The sequence below is a fragment of the Phaenicophaeus curvirostris genome, chromosome 2, assembly GCF_032191515.1.
Source record: "Phaenicophaeus curvirostris isolate KB17595 chromosome 2, BPBGC_Pcur_1.0, whole genome shotgun sequence".
NCBI lineage: Eukaryota > Metazoa > Chordata > Aves > Cuculiformes > Cuculidae > Phaenicophaeus > Phaenicophaeus curvirostris.
In genome coordinates this window covers 93,487,326-93,503,451 of record NC_091393.1, presented here as the reverse complement: position 1 = coordinate 93,503,451, position 16,126 = coordinate 93,487,326, and the positions used below count along the sequence as shown (strand labels likewise).

The following is a 16,126-nucleotide window of genomic DNA, read 5'->3' as shown; positions in this document are numbered from 1 at the left end:
TGATTTCCTTCCTAGTCTCGTAATAGCCATGATCACCTGCTAAGACCACCACACTGGCAAATATCTTGCCCTGTTTTATCGTACATCTATTTAACCCTTTGGTAACCGCTCTGGTGAGATGGGGACCATCTGTATTGAGGCAGCTACAGTCCAGCTTTCCAAAGCCACAACTGATTAGGACAGCAGTTAAGTCCCCTGATTACAATTCACTGACACAGTGACCCGGGTGTCATGCAAGCTCTTGATTCCCAAATGTACATGACCTGCAGGTTCTGTAAGAAAAGACTTAAGATAAATTGGCAATTAAGTATCACAAAGTAGCAGCACAATTTGGACAACAGGACACACAAAAAAGAATATTTACTTCAATAGTTTACATTCCAGAAGCATTGCCAGTTCCTTTAGGTGAGAATTTCACTGGTCCTCTAACCAGACAGACCAGCCTCCATGCATTCCTTGCTTTTTCCACCCATCAATGCCCTTTCTAGACATTTCTCTAAGTCAAATAGAGCATACCAGCACCTCCAGACAGGTCTTCACCTTCACTGAGGTTTGAGAAGGTACAAATAAAACCAAGAGTTTGACTACCACAACATTCAAGACCAAACAGTACGAGTGACAGCTGGTACTGGTAACTTGTCACTAGCCCATGCTCTGTGGGAATGAAGCCCCGCAGCAGGCACCCAGGAGCAGAAAAGCCCTTGGCTGGCTGCTGGCCTCTGCGCGGTGCCCAAGTGCCTCCATCAGCCTGCCTCACACTGCACACCACAGTGACACTCAACCTGCTTCAGCTACCCAAATAGCGACAGAAACAGCAGGGTTAGCACAAAATATTTCTTAGTTAGAAATGCACAGTTTATTTCAATGCGCCAATAAAAAAAGCCCAGTATTTCCAGATCACCAAACATTAACACAACAGAAGAGTTTCGCATTAGTCTACTAATAAGACTTTTAAAAGATCCAGATTCATGCCAATTTTTAGTCAATAGAAACAGCCTTCTAGGACTAAGCCCTTACATTTATAAAGACACCACAAAATCCCTTATGGTAATGTAAACAAAATAAATTTTCTTCTTAAACTTTTTAACTTCAAATCCATTCTTTCAGGACTTGCACTCCTTCAAGGGCTTCCTGATGGTGAATGACTGAAAGAAAAAGAGAAAGATTAAAAGCAGCTCCTACAGCAAACTCAACAGAAACTATTCATGGTGCCCCAGGTCTCTGCTCAGGAGCCTCCTTTCCTACCTCATAGTGTTCCTCCACACACTCTTCTCATTTTCAGTTCATGAATAATGAGAAGTGTTATGCCTTGTACTTTTTTAAGCACAAAATATAAACATGCAGCTCTGACAGCTAGGTGAGACACTAAGCCTGCTCAGAAAGTACCACAGGGTCTGCAGTCCAGCCGTGCAGCAAAATTCTTCCTCTGGTGTCACCTACATGGCTCCAGTTCAGGGCCAGCCATGAGGCTCTCCCTCGAACTACACAACTCCCAGCACATACTACTTCCATTACACAGGAAAACTAGCTTCTAACATCACAGTGCAGAGCAAAACTGAACAATCATGCACCTGAGTGAAAGCCAGCTGTAAGGAGCCATCAGAAGGAGTTTAATCCTATCACATACTCCTAGTTTGCTCTATACCTTACATTAGAATCTGGGGAAGAAGGGAATAAATTCCTCAGGATCTTTCATAGAATCACCAGGTTGGAAAAGACCTAGGAGATCATCATTTGGCAAAGCTTATTCTCATTTACCTACATTTTCTGCTGTCCTCTACAAAATGTCATTAAAGTAGGTTACCTTAGAGTTGCCATCATGAAATTCTGACTACCAGCAGTAGGAAGTGCCCATAAAGCTTTATCTTTTCATAGTGGGGACTGCCCATAATAATTTCTCTTTCCATAGTTCACAAACTAAGCAAAAAAACTTTAAGTTTTTATCCTTGTTCAAGTTAACTTCTTAGCAATTACTCCAGGCGCAAGGTCTATGCAGCTGTATAGCACATTGGTTCTGAGATATTCCTACCTTCTCTTTGGAGATGGTGATCTGGACTTCGAGCGACTGTCAAAAAAAACAACCAAACAAAAACAATCGATGTAGTAAGCTTGTATACATTCAGTAACCACTTCTGACCATTTAGAAATGGTAAGAACAGTTTGATGTTGTTAAATACATTAAAAGACACCACCCTTAATGCTGCTGATAGCAAGCATACCAAATGACTTTAAGCAAGAAGCTGCAGTTGAAAAGGAAAACTGCAGAAAGCCAAAGCCATCGTGAAAGAAGCACTACACAGCTTCAAAGCTGCTATAAAATTATCACAGTAATCCTGCAAAGCAGGAACAGTGAATCAAGTAGAGGAGAGTCAGGAAGACCAAGAACTATGGAGAGATGAGAACAAAGCCAGGGAAAGATACACACCAAATCCTGTCAAAAATACTTTGTCACAATCACAGGTTGAGCAAAAACCTGTATCCACAATGCTTTTGGAAGAATTGCCTACTGCCCCACAAAAATCAGCTATTAAAAAATACATAAAAATAATGTATGAAAAACATTTTAGTATTGGCTATTAAAAAAACAACAAAACATAGAAAAAACCCCACAACAACCCCTCTTCCACATGCAACTGGTCCAAGTAGGTTTTTGAGTTGTAACAACCCCCTCCACAAGAAAAAACAACCAAAAAACCCAAGTTGAGTGCTACTTGATTTCCACGCTCACCTTTTAGCAGGTAAGCCAGATTTAGATCTACCATGGGACCCAGACCTACAACAGGAGAAAAAAAAGCTCAGCAAAGCAGCCAGTGGCATGCACACATAGCGAAAGTGAGCTACATCAGGAACAGCAAATTCATAATGCATCACAAACCAGAAAGGAAGGCTCTGGTGCTGCAAGGCTTTTCTCCCAACACTGCAGGAGAATCCTTTATTCCAGAGACCCCACGTATCAGAAGAGAGGGAACAGAAGCACAAGAAGCTCCCCAGCAAACTTCAGCTACCACTCTATCACAGAACAGAAGACCTGGTACCAGGCTCCCAGACTCCCCCCTCCACCTGCAAGAATCCCTTTTGTCAATAGAAGACTAGTTTCAACTGTCATCATAGAGAGCCTGGAAGCAGCCACAGGTAAGCAAGTGTGCTGAAGAGCTGATGAATTCTTCAGATTGAGTTCCCAGTATAATAATTCTATCAGCTATCCCAATGGAACCAGCATTTCAAGTGCCTCCGATATCTGGCTACAGATGTGTAAACTACTCCCAGTTCATTTTATGAATTAATATCTACTCAGCAATATCCTCCTCCCATATTTATCATGATTCACCTTTTCCTGGCCTATCAACTTACAGAAATACTAGGTGGACACTGTACTTGCCACTGCTTTGATACTTTCTTGGTAAGTATGCTGAGCCATCATCTGTCAAGTTCCTAAACACTGTAACTAAGAGTTTCGTAACTTTATCACAGTTATGCAGGATGGACTTGTTCACAGCTACCCAGAACCTGTATTTTCTTGCACGAGTGTAACTTCCTTCGGCAAGAAATACAGTAAGGCAGTACACAAGAGCATCATGTTACTAAAAAGAACTGCTGGCAAACACTCCTTCCAGAAGCACCGCAACGAAGTGGGACTGCAGAAGAATAACTGGCTAACACAGAAGAGTTATCGTGATGCTTCCATAACTCCAGTCTGAAATACCATGTCTCATCACTGCAACTGCAAACCTTGGCAAAGCCAGCATTCCTCAGAAGTTTCAACGAATATCAAGTCTTCCATGCAGGAACATGACTATCCCAGAACTAGAAGTCACCAGGCAACATCGGCAGTACTCGGACTCTTCCACACAAGCAGCATGACATTTGAGTCTGGCTAGTAATCTCCTACATTACAAGCCGATGTAAGTAACAACTCAGGACAGTTCTAGTAATCATTATCATCACCATCCCTTGAAAGGCTCCATGTACAAGTCCTAAAGAAGCAGGCAGACCTCTAAAACATATTTCTCTTCCCCTGTTCTAATTCAAAACAAAAGACAACTTCTTCCAACTTCTCAGCTTTCATATCCAACACATTTTTAATCTACTCTTTCATCCTCCAACTAAGACTTACCGCAATGGATAGAGGAAAATAATGCAGGAGCATTTAATCTATGCCCATTTTCCTCAACTTCCACTTCAGCATGGAAAACATCCAGATCCACAAAAGCAGGGCTATATGTCACAGAATTCCTTCAAAACACTACCTGTGGCATTAGAACTTGTGATTCTGTTCATCCACACCTCTAAAGGCAAGCATCCTACTCCCCATAATGTTCCTAGCACTACAGCAATACAATGCCATCTAACTCTCAGAAATGGAACTGACACAGCTGAAAAGCTGCAAGCAAGACTCCAGTCAGCAATGGCAACCTTCTCATCTATTTTTTTTTCAACACTCAGCATTTGGGATTTACAAAAAGAAACAAACAAAAAAACCCAAAACAAAACAACAAAAAAAAACACACACACCCCCCCATGCCTGGAAAACCTCAGCAGCATTTCCTACAGGACTCACAGTAAAGCATTCTTCACATGCATAGGCATTAGCTCATTTTAAGAACTTCTCTCAGAACTACACAAACATAGACTACATACAGTAGGTCCACACCTAAACAAGCTCGTGTTTATTAGAACTGACCACTACTTTAGCCATTAAATTACGTGTGAATATTGCTATGTTACACAACCTCCTAACTCCTTCCAACCAAAGTCCCCTGGGGAAGAAAATAAAAACCACCATCAAAAATCACGCAAACCTATTACTGGTTTGAAAGAGAACAAGTAGCTTACCTGCTTCGAGGCCATACAACAGACCGGGACCTTGAACGTGATCTGGACCGAGACCTAGAAAAAAAGCAGTGAAAGCTCAATTGCTGCTACAGGATTCACACAGCTGAGATGTTATTCTTTGACTTTTACAATACTGACTTTGAGAACTTTGTTGGAACTAACGGTTTTGCAGAATTAACTTTTAGTATTAGGCAGCTGTACTACATTCAGCCAGTACTACCATCCACATAAGAAACGTGACTGCCCCACGTGACCAAACATAAATATTCCCTGTATCCCTGAAGCTGAAGTAGGAAACCTTAGTCACAAAGCTGTGACTTTGGTACAGCATGAAAAAGCTCTGAAACACCACTTCCAAAAGTATATGCACAAGTTTTTAACTTCAAAGAAAGTGTTCAGATTAGCTCTAAGAGGTGTAACACTACAAAAGTTCCTGCAAACACCTAGACTGCAAAATGTCAACTTAATGGTAATTCCAACAGTTATCTTCCCTTCAACACTGTGGGATTAAAACAGAACACATACCTTGATCTCCTTAATGAACCAGACCGAGATCTGCGAGGAGAAAATGATCTGTACCTACGAGGAGAGATTGACCTGGACCTGCGATAGGAAGCTGACCTTGATCTGCCAAACAAAGGAGAAATACAATAATAATCACTGCAAGGTATTTTTCATAAGCACCACAAAAAGGGCAAGGCAGAGATAGGAGTAAGAAAAAAAATGAAAACACAAGACCAGAACCCTACCTCCTACCGCGACTCCGACTACGTGACCGAGAATACCTTCTTCCTCGGGACCTTGAACGGGATCTAGACCGGGACCTGGTTTTAGGTTAGAAAAAACAGGTATTAGGAAACAGCTACAGCAATCATGCCATGTGAGGCCCTGCTGAAGCCAAAACTGACTCCAGATAATTAAAAAGAAAAAAAGGAAAAAAAAAAGAAAAAAGAAAAAAGAAAAAAAAGAAAAAAAAACTCAATAAAACAAACCAAACAATAAAAACCACACCACTAGCATCTGTCAGTTGGAAAAATCTCTGGGCCTACTTGTCTTGAGCAATTTTACTACCTAGGAAAACGTTAAAAGCTTTACATTGCAGAATTACATTAGAATAGAAAACACTGTAATGCGTATTTAAAATAAACCTTGCAAGTTTGCAGGTCGACCCTCTTTGGCCCAAGGTCTAGCAGATCTAGACGATCTAGAAGTATCTATAGCCGATCGCTGCATCTAGGTGTTCTCTTCAATCTAACGACGATCAAACTGACAGCCCAATGAGCCAGGGTGAGGCTTGATTGACGCCAGAAGATTTTTCTAGGTGGGAATGTGGTCAATCTCGTGTTCCTCTTTCTAAACCGGAGGGGGGCCCCAATTGAAAGCCAAATTTACTGTTACGGCGATCACCGTCTCAAATTTTCTGCCCTTAAAGAATAAGGTGAAGCTACGTGTAGATGGCTCGAGGGGATCTGGCCTCTTATGCTGATCACCTCAAGGTCTAGGAGGATCTTAAGTGTCGGATTTGCAAGGCGCCTCAGCATGAAATCTTAAGGCTCGTGACATTCTGAATCAAGGCGACTGACTCAAACGAAGAAACCTGAAAGGTTTTGACCAGGTTGATTATTAAGATAGTAACATTTGATATGTAATAGCAAAAAAAAAAAAAAACCTTGTGAAATACACCTGTTGACTTACAACATTAAGAGTTAAAACCGGCACAACATTCTGTTCTTTGCTAGCAAAGCCACACAAAAGCACACCGGTGAAGCAACGCAGCCGCTCCGGCCCCGCACGTACCTGCTCCTCCTGCGGCGGCTGTAGCGGTGACAATCGTAAGCATAGTGGCCTTTCTCACCACACTCGTAGCACCTGTCGTTGGGGTCGAAGGGGCGCCGCGCAGGAGGCCTGTCGTAGCGGGACCGACGAGGCATCCCCGTCGACACTTCCACTCTCACCCTGGAGCCACAAATTATCCTACGAAACACAGCGCGTGTTAACAACGGCGACGCTTTTCTCTCCCACGCTCACTGCACGCAGAAAGTACACCGGTGCCCGGCGCAAGCCGAGGCGGTCACGAGCCGCAGCGAAAGCGCCCGAAGAGGTTCAGGGAAGACACCTACTTCCCATCGAGACCGAGCACCGCATCCTCCGCGTCCCTCGGGTCTTCGAACTCCACGAAGGCGAAGCCCGGCGGGTTCCTGGCGATCCACACGGTTCTCAGGGGCCCGTAGTAGCTGAAGGCTCTCTCCAGCTCGCCCTTGCCGGCGCCCGTGCCCAGGTTCCCCACGTACACCTTGGTCTCTGCGGGCGGAGACGCCATCTCAGCGCGGGGCCCGCGCCGCCCCTCCCCCCGCCGGCGCCATCTTGGCCGCCGCCTCCATTTCGAGGCTTGACTCCGCGCGGCCACTTCCCCGCGCCGGCCACCACCAACGTCACCGCCACCTTCCCTTCCCTCCGATCCCCTCGCAGCGCCCCCGCCGCCCTCCTTTACCGTAGCGCCCGTAGCGCGACATGGTCCCCGCAGCCCCGAGCCACGACCCCGCTGCTCTCCGTGCCGGGAGGCGCCGCCGCCGCCGCAACTGCGCAAACACCGCCCCCTCCCCTCCAACTCTCGCGAGAGCCGGCGGCGCGCGACATGCCACGCCCCCCTCTCTCGCCGTAGGGGGTGCGGGGACCGGCGCGCGCGCCGCGGAAAAGGCGGGAAAATCGGGATTAGGAAAAAAAAAAAAAAAAAGGCATCCCATCTTGGACGAGTTTTAGACAAAGAACCGTATAAAGTCCTCAAACAATGTTTATTTAGGTTATCCAGCCGTGTCTGGAGACTCCCTTCAGGAGCAAATCAGCTGCAGCAAGTCTTATCAATTAATTCTCACAATAATAACTTTTAGCTAGCCTGTGCCTGGATGCCCATAGAATCATGGAATCATAGAACCATGGAACTGACACGCGGGATTGATAAGTGGCAAATTTTAAGTTAGTATTGTAATGAGTAAAATAAAGTAATTTGCTGAGTAAGTTGCAGAAGAGCAACAAAGCTGGTGAGGGGGCTGGAGAACAAGCCTTGGGAGGAGTGGCTGAGAGAGCTGGGGTGGTTCAGCCTGGAGAAGAGGAGGCTGAGGGGAGACCTCATTGCTCTCTACAACTACCTGAAAGGAGGTTGTAGAGAGGAGGGAGCTGGCCTCTTCTCCCAAGTGACAGGGGACAGGACAAGAGGGAATGTCCTCAAGCTCCGCCAGGGGAAGTTCAGGCTGGACATTAGGAAAAAATTTTTCACAGAAAGGGTCATTGGGCACTGGAACAGGCTGCCCAGGGAGGTGGTGGAGTCACCTTCCCTGGAGGTGTTTAAGGCACGGGTGGACGAGGTGCTAAGGGGCATGGTTTAGTGTTTGATAGGAATGGTTGGACTCCATGATCCAGTGGGTCTCTTCCAACCTGGTTATTCTATGATTCTATGATCAAGCCAACTAAACGAGCAGCGATCTTTCTGTTTCAAAGCACAGGAACATCTTGTTTGGTAAGAAAGACGAAGCCACAATGCTATCTTTATTAAAAGCTAAAGGTTACCTTGACCATATACGTTTTGTATATAGATAGTATCTACTGAATTTACAACCAAGCCTTCTGAAACCTCCTGAAGCAAGAGTCAAGAGCAACAAATCACCTCGGGCCTCAGCAGATGTGGATTAGCCAGCTCAAAGAATGCGGCCTTGTGTGAGAAAGGAACAAATTGCCCAGAGATAAGGAGAAAGGGAGGAAGGGGGGGTTAGGAACTGTTTGATGAGAAACAGGACTGCAACCTTGAAGACTGCTGAACTGAGACAACTCTGTAAACTTAGCTGATTTATTATCTGGCCATATGGAGACTGCATGTACCCTAAAGGAACGGGGTGGGGGGGTATCTTCAAAGATATGAAACGAACTCGGGGCGGGGGGGTGGATAAAAGAGGTTGCTCAGCTTACCTAATTTTGCGAGCCTTGGTGGAGCTGCAACTCACCGGCCGCTCAGCGCTGCTTTTGCTTTCCTATCTAAATAAATAGTAAATTGATCCACGTTTGGACTTTGTGTTGTTAACTCAATTATAACAGTATGTCTCATAGTGATACGTGTCTGGAAAAAATGTTTTCTTTCCTAAACGGGGACCGATGAATGGCAAATGTTTGAATTTGTTTCTTGATCTATAACGATTGTCTAAGCTTGTATATCCCATAGAGATCTATGTCTGGAAGGATGGTTAGCTAAAGGTGGGCCAGCTTTGAAAGGAACAGGCATCCCAGGCATCCTGCAAGGTAAGATAAGGAAGCCTGAAATCCACACTACCACACCACTGTTTTTCCCAAAATTTGGGCTGCACCCCAACTTACTTCTAGTCTTCATCTTTGGGCCTCAGGAGGGGGTCCCCACACCACCCAATGGATTGTCTGCGCATATAAACATGGTGTTAATGACTCTTCGGAGGTGGGATGATGAAAAATGCACAGATCTGTACTGCAAAAGATGCAGTTCCTTGCTTGGGATGTGTGTTTTTGGAGGATTAATTCCCCCACGCATCCAGCTCTGCTAATAAACAATACCTGCTTAATAACAACTATCTACTTGTTATTGAGTTATTATATCGGAATCCTTGCCCAGCCACACTTAGTCTCCCACTTCAGTGAGGATTGCTAGAAAGCAAGGGGGTTTGGAAACTCCATCCTTTGAATCGGAATCAAGACTCTATAACTTATAAAGTAGGTATGTTTATTCAGCGCTGAGACGCACGGGAGAATTATTTCTCAAAAAAAAACGTGCATGCCCATCGTGGAAACTTGTCTTGGCTTTATACAGTAAACTTACATATTCCAAAAAACACCTATACATATTCATAACCTTTCCCTGCTCCTTATTATAATGAGTTTGAGAAGTCTTCTTCCTGTTTTGTGCCTGTGCAATGTCTTCTCAGGGATGAAGTTGATTGTCTTAACTTCCTTTAACTTCAATCTGCGCGCCTGTTCTCAGGATCCTTGCCATTCTTGTCAGTGTTGTTTTCCGCTCTTATCACAGGTCCAGATGACTTGCCTTGCTTATCAGAAATCTTCTAGCAACAGACCTCCTTCCTACATAAAAGTTTATAGAAATATGTTGCTTTAGCTAAACAACTGTCATCCTGTGTATTCTTTAAGTGTGAGCAGCTTCTATTCTGCTATTCTTTAAGTGTCAGTTGCTTGGGCTAAATTGTTACTATTCTGTTTACCCTTAAGTGTTAGTCCTTTCTTTGTGCTTATCTCAAGCTGACTAGTTGCTAAAAGGCTAAACAGTTGTTATCCTGCTCATCAATTGTTAATTCACCTAGCCCTGTATCACAATCATAGAAACACAGAATGGTTTGGGTTGAAAAGGATCTTCAAGATCATCGGTTTCCACCTGCCACCAGACCAGGCTGCCCAAAGCCCCATCCAATCTGGCCGAACACCTCTCGGGACGGAGCAGCCACAGCTTCTCTGGGCAACCTGCACCAGTGCCTCACCGCCCTCATTGTGAAGAAATTCCTCCTAATGTCTAGTCCTAAATCTGCCCCTCTCCAATTTGTAGCCATTCCCCCTTGTCTTATCACTCCATGACCTTGTGAAGAAACCCTCCCCAGCTCTCCTGTAGGCCCTTTTCAGGTACTGGAAGGTCACTGTAAGTCTCCTCGGAGCCTTCTCTTCTCCAGGCTGAACAACCCCAACTCTCTCAGCCTGTCCTCGTATGGGAGATGCTCCAGCCCTCTGATCATCCTGGTAGTCCTCCTCTGGATCCGTTAACAGCTCCATATCCTTCTTATGTTGAAGATTCCAGAACTGGACACAATACTCCAAATGGGGCCTCACAAGAGAGGAACAGAGGGGTAGAATCACCTCCCTTGATCTGCTGGCCACACTTCTTTTGATGCAGCCAAGTAAAAGCCTTTACTTAAGCATTAAGTCCTTAGGAAGGTTGCAGTTAAAAAGAATGTGAAAGAATGTGACAGTATCTAATTAAGCCAGATAACAGGAACTAGGACCAGATACAGCCTTGAAGAGGAGCCCAAGGAGCCTAAGAGCACACATAAGAAGGGGAGTTGAAAAGCTCACCTGTGAGGGAGACTTATGGCCTCCCTCCAGAGACCCTGAAGGAGACTTCCGAAGGGCAGAGTAAATGCAATAAGAGGAGGAAACTTATGTAAATAATTTCCGGGAACTGATTACAATAGACACACCTACTCCAGGAAAAATAATTAATATCTACTGTGTTTCCCTGAATCTATAAGAATATGTATCTTTAACCAGTGTAAAAATCATGTACCCAGCCTCAATAATTGCACACACATTAGGTGGATCAATCCCCTGTGTGCCTGGTGCCGCATAATAGAGGATACCTGCTCAATAATCAAATTGGCATTGATTATTGAGTTTGGCTTTTCATGGCATCAACACAAAGAGAGAAATGAGGGCACCGAAGGCTCCTAAGTGGATTAACAACCTCAGGAACAATCATTAATGGTTCCTATGTTGTTTGTTGCCACAAGATAGAAACAAAGTGATACAGGAAGTAGTTACAAAAAGTAGAATAGTTTCCATTTAAAAGTAGACTGAAGTGTCATCTAAGCAATTGTGTTCTTTGAAAGTCAGAGAGAATTTCCCTCTGATAGCATATTTTCTTTAAAACAGCATTTTTCCTGACACTGATCATTCTTTGGAGATGGTAACGTCTTGTGTGCAGTGTGACCTGTGCTGAACAGATGTGTCTGCTTGTGTAATCACCTCTGTCTGCAGCCTTTCCTCACCTCTACGGCAAGGTTAGGCAGAGCTGGAGCCAGCTCCAAATGAGCAAGAGTTCTGATTTTTGTGAAGTTCATAATAACAGTAAAATGAGTCTTTGGAAAGTAAAAGATGTGGAAGTTGTCTGGGAAAATCTATCCATATGCATGTAAGTGGGAAATACATTCTGTAACCAGCTCTCACCTCACTGCACACAATTGATGGAGATGATGGGCTCACGTTGCCCAAGCCTGATAAAGAGTGCTTCCTTTCTAAAACTCCAAAATGAGTCTTAGAGAGTTTGACTTGCCAGCATTTTTGGTATCAAAAGCATTAAGAAATACAAACTTCCTAAACTGCAAGAAATGCTGCTGCTCTGAAATAATATATCTAGCTAGGAAATGGTTTTAAAACTTCATAACGTTCCCCAGTAGTTTTACAAACTCTGACCTTCATTATAATTCATGTTCAAAACCAGGAGAACAGTACAGCGGGAGAACCAACACCACTGAAAAAGCTTTCTGAACAATTTTTTTATCTGTTTCGGGAAGTCCAAGGGCCACAATTCTCTTTCTGGAAAAAAAAAATGGTAAGCATCTCAAATAAACATGCCTACACCAGTAGGTAAGTGATTAATTGTAAAGGCAGAGGAAACCACTGTTACAAAAAATACTTATTAAATGGTTATATCAGCTTTAAATCGACATGAGAAACCAATATATCTGTTTGATACATCACCATTGTCCAATGGGTTGCTTTTAATAAAAAAATAGTGCATGGAAAATGCTTTACACTTTTAGTTTATACTGCTTGTGTATATGCTTTAGCATACAAAAATCAGACAAAAATACCTAAACCTCTCACTTTGCAAAGAGTGAATACTGATACTCAGGATAGTTCCTAAAACAGGGTGGGTAAACCCATTCCTAAAGACAACTGCTTTGAACAGCAGGCATCACTGCTGTTTTTCAAGATAGCCCTGTATCAAGCCTTGAACTCGAGACAGAATAATCTCATTGAAGCTGCTGCACTGCTCTGGGCCGTACGGTGGGTCAATAGTTAATACACCCGCCACACTCAGTGTTCTTCCCGATTCCCCTTCTTCCGTTACGGGGATGTGGTTTGTTTCTAGCCAAGTCTTCAAGTCATTCTTCCTCTTCTCAAGTTCCTCAGGGCTGTAGGCTTTGCTTTCTTCAGGTGCAAATAGGCAAGAAAGCCGTTGCTTCATTTCATCATCTCCTTCTTCCAGTATTTTGACCTCCTGAACAGCATGGCCCAAGACAACTGATATGGACACTTCTTCATTCTCCGAGAATGTTGCAAGGACAATACTGCCAAAGAGAGAAGGATGTATGAGTCACTCTACTAACTGAAGACTAAGAAACACAGGCCAACATTCTTGGAGATGAGTGTTCATTAGCATCAGTGTAACCCAGGTACTGAGGCAATATTGAGTACCCAGCATTCCTTCTGAAAAGCATGCTGCTGTACCCTTGACACACGGAAAATATGGGGCTTTCAGGGTAACTTCTGGCCTTGAATTTGAAACTACTCTAGATACTATCAAACACAACATTACTTTCAAAAATCAAAGTGCACATTAAAATCAGGGCTGGGAATCTAAATGTGTGCAGCATTCCCATCCCTGCTTAAGAACTTTAACTCTTCTAACATTCAAAACCAATGACACCTTCATACATTAAGCATTTTGAATGCTGAAGGCAATGCCAGCAGCCAATAACATCAGAACCTTTTCTGACAAATTATTAATTATTGATAATTACTAAAATAATAATATTTTTTTAATGCGTGTTGCTAGTTTCTTAACTGAAAATTAAAGCTTGATTATTACAATAGGAACACACCACAGCAGGTTCAGGCTCGTGTGGTAGCAGCCTGGTCTTTTCACAAGGGCACTCACATCCCAGATGTTATAAAATACAGGTAGGAAGGCAGCTTGTTATGTTTCTAGGATCTCTTTCACAAATACCAAAGAAGAGGATCAGAAATTATTTTCTTCCTCTTGTGGGAAGAAAACTTTCACAATTTGATGCCAGCACTTAGCTCATCTACTATTGCCACCATTAGTGGAAGTAATGACATTTTGGGAAATGTGCCATGGAATACACCTTGATTTTAGCCTGGGCCATCCCCAGAATCACTTACAGGAGCACACATCTTTCCTACCAACATAACAAGCAACTCCAAGAGAAGATTAGATTATTGGAGCTACTCCAGAGTTGAAGCAACAACTTCTGAAACACATAAGAAGCTGGATGTTTTAGTTTCTAGGTCCATCTTGTGCTCATGTGAGACAAGCTCACAGACAAAAGACTCTGGACAGAGGATAAGGATTTCAACACCTACAGCATTAAAAACATTCCTCTTCTTTGTGAAGCAGGGCTTGGCATCTTATTAAAAGCAGTCCTGAACACGTGGATGTCATTTAGCCTGGAGAAGAGGAGGCTGAGGGGAGACCTCATTGCTCTCTACAACTACCTGAAAGGAGGTTGTAGACAGGAGGGTGCTGGCCTCTTCTCCCAAGTGACAGGGGACAGGACAAGAGGAAATGGCCTCAAGCTCCACCAGGGGAGGTTCAGGCTGGACATTAGGAGAAAATTCTTCACAGAAAGGGTCATTGGGCACTGGTACAGGCTGCCCAGGGAGGTGGTTGAGTCACCTTCCCTGGAGGTGTTTAAGGCACGGGTGGATGAGGTGCTGAGGGGCATGGTTTAGTGTTGGATAGGAATGGTTGGACTCGATGATCCAGTGGGTCTCTTCCAACCTCGTTATTCTATGATTCTATGATTTGAAGTACTAATCTCAGGTCCACAATAAAGTCAGCATGGATACACGTTACCCACTGCCCAGGATTATGAGTCCTCTGAATAAGGCTGAGGTGAATTTATGTGAACTGGCCTCATCAACTACAATACTGCTTTCTCTTAGGCTTTGCCAATTGAAAAAATACAGGGGACAGCCCCAACATGCTCAACTTGCTCAAAATATGTTTGCCTCAGTCTTGAGATTTTTTCTAGTCCTGAAAATTTTGCTTTCTCTCAGCTTTACAGAAACAAAAGCTTTGGTACTCACCTGGCAGAAACTGGATCAACTGTTAACACCCACCCTTCATATTCCTGTTTCTCAATCGCAGCAACTTTCACCATCCTGTTCACGTAGGTTTCCCAGTCTAGGGGGCTTTTCTTCTGCCAGTCATTCATATTTCCTACATGCAGAACCTAGGAAATAGAGCAGAAACAACGAATGCTCTTGCTTTGCCTTTAACATCAGGACTGAGTTTGCCTCCAGGTAATCTTCCCTTCCTCCTAAGCACGATCTGCTTTTTTTTTTTAAGCAAACATTGACACAAGCGGTTTGCGGATTGCTGCGGTGTCACTTCCCACCCAGCTCACCGCTTTTAAAAGGTACAGCGAAGCCTCAAAAAATCCCTCTTCTGCTAAGGTTCCCTGTCCCACCGCACAGCCCGGCGCCCCCAGGGCGCCTCGGCCGCCGGGGCCCGCTCCCCGCCGCTTCCGGCCCAGCGCCCGCCCCGCTCAGGGTTTCATAATCACGGGCGTGCGCACACGCTCCATGTGCAGCATCACGCTTTGCAGGGCAGCCCAGCCCACCTGCTCACGTGGAACCGCAGCCAGAGCGTCTCCCCTGGGCATGAACAGGTGCAGATGCCCACCGTCAATATCTGCTCCTTAAAAAATGTGGGAATTCACTGATAAGTTTGGCTGCAGCTGGCCTGTGTGTTTAATTATCTTGCCCTATAAATCCGTCTTGTATCAAGAGGTAGCATGCAGACAGTCTCCAAGCATGGATGAATAACCTGAACGAGTAAACACTCTCTCAGAGTTGCAAGAGTTTATTGATATTATATTGTTCTGGGCCCCTCACCACAAGAAGGATGTTGAGGCTCTGGAGCGAGTCCAGAGAAGAGCAACAAAGCTGGTGAAGGGGCTGGAGAGCAGGCTGAGGAATGGCTGAGAGAGCTGGGGTTGCTTGTCTTGGAGAAGGAGAGGTTGAGGGGAGACCTTATTGCTCTATACAGCTACCTGAAAGGAGGTTGTAGACAGGAGGGTGCTGGCCTCTTCTCCCAAGTGACAGGGGACAGGACAAGAGGGAATGGCCTCAAGCTCCGCCAGGGGAGGTTCAGGCTTGACATCAGAAAAAAATTTTTCATGGAAAGGGTCATTGGGCACTGGAACAGGCTGCCCAGGGAGGTGGTTGATTCACCTTCCCTGGAGGTGTTTAAGGCACGGGTGGACGAGGTGCTGAGGGGCATGGTTTAGTGTTTGATAGGAATGGTTGGACTCGATGATCCGGTGGGTCTCTTCCAATCTGGTTATTCTATGATTCTATGATTATCGAGTTCAGCTTTTCACGGCACCGGGGCTCAGGCCCGGGACCGCCCGACTCGCGCTCCCGCAAGCCCCGGATGCCCCGGGACCGGCCCGCGCCCCGCCCCGCCCGTCGCCGTCGCCGCGGCAACCGGCGCGCGCCCCGCCCCGCTCCTCCGGGCGCGCGCGCG

At 44.9% G+C, this 16,126-nt stretch overlaps 2 protein-coding genes across 3 annotated transcripts; both read right to left on the bottom strand.

Moving 5' to 3' along the window:
- Nucleotides 1–342: 342 nt before the first annotated feature.
- On the bottom strand, nucleotides 343–7,430 carry LOC138718414 (serine/arginine-rich splicing factor 7-like). Of its 2 annotated transcripts, XM_069852955.1 has the most exons (9): nucleotides 7,325–7,430; nucleotides 6,954–7,134; nucleotides 6,631–6,807; nucleotides 5,583–5,657; nucleotides 5,359–5,460; nucleotides 4,834–4,887; nucleotides 2,729–2,773; nucleotides 2,030–2,065; nucleotides 343–1,145 (listed from the first exon to the last, which is right to left on the bottom strand). In XM_069852955.1, exons 1-9 carry the CDS (start codon nucleotides 7,344–7,346, stop codon nucleotides 1,121–1,123), a joined length of 717 nt encoding a protein of 238 aa, XP_069709056.1. In that variant the 5' UTR covers nucleotides 7,347–7,430; the 3' UTR covers nucleotides 343–1,120. The 2 variants fall into 2 exon arrangements, with proteins under 2 accessions (XP_069709056.1, XP_069709057.1); XM_069852956.1 differs by lacking the exon at nucleotides 2,729–2,773.
- A 2,124-nt stretch (nucleotides 7,431–9,554) lies between these two features.
- Nucleotides 9,555–15,130, bottom strand: GEMIN6 (gem nuclear organelle associated protein 6). Its single transcript, XM_069852959.1, has 3 exons — nucleotides 15,003–15,130; nucleotides 14,683–14,828; nucleotides 9,555–12,920 (listed from the first exon to the last, which is right to left on the bottom strand). Exons 2-3 carry the CDS (start codon nucleotides 14,808–14,810, stop codon nucleotides 12,545–12,547), a joined length of 504 nt encoding a protein of 167 aa, XP_069709060.1. The 5' UTR covers nucleotides 14,811–14,828; nucleotides 15,003–15,130; the 3' UTR covers nucleotides 9,555–12,544.
- Nucleotides 15,131–16,126: the final 996 nt, after the last annotated feature.

Bases quoted from the DNA above. Each gene is read 5' to 3' on its own strand.
- LOC138718414 (XM_069852955.1), bottom strand. From the start codon at position 7,346: ATGTCGCGCTACGGGCGCTACG. The intron at 2,066-2,728 runs GTGAGCGTGGAA...TTTTTTTGACAG, and splicing joins TCTGGCTTACCTGCTAAAAG to TCGCTCGAAGTCCAGATCAC. The intron at 1,146-2,029 runs GTAGGAATATCT...TTTTTCTTTCAG, and splicing joins TCACCATCTCCAAAGAGAAG to TCATTCACCATCAGGAAGCC.
- GEMIN6 (XM_069852959.1), bottom strand. From the start codon at position 14,810: ATGAATGACTGGCAGAAGAAAAGCCCCCTAGACTGGGAAACCTACGTG. The intron at 12,921-14,682 runs GTGAGTACCAAA...TCTCTTTGGCAG, and splicing joins GTTGATCCAGTTTCTGCCAG to TATTGTCCTTGCAACATTCT.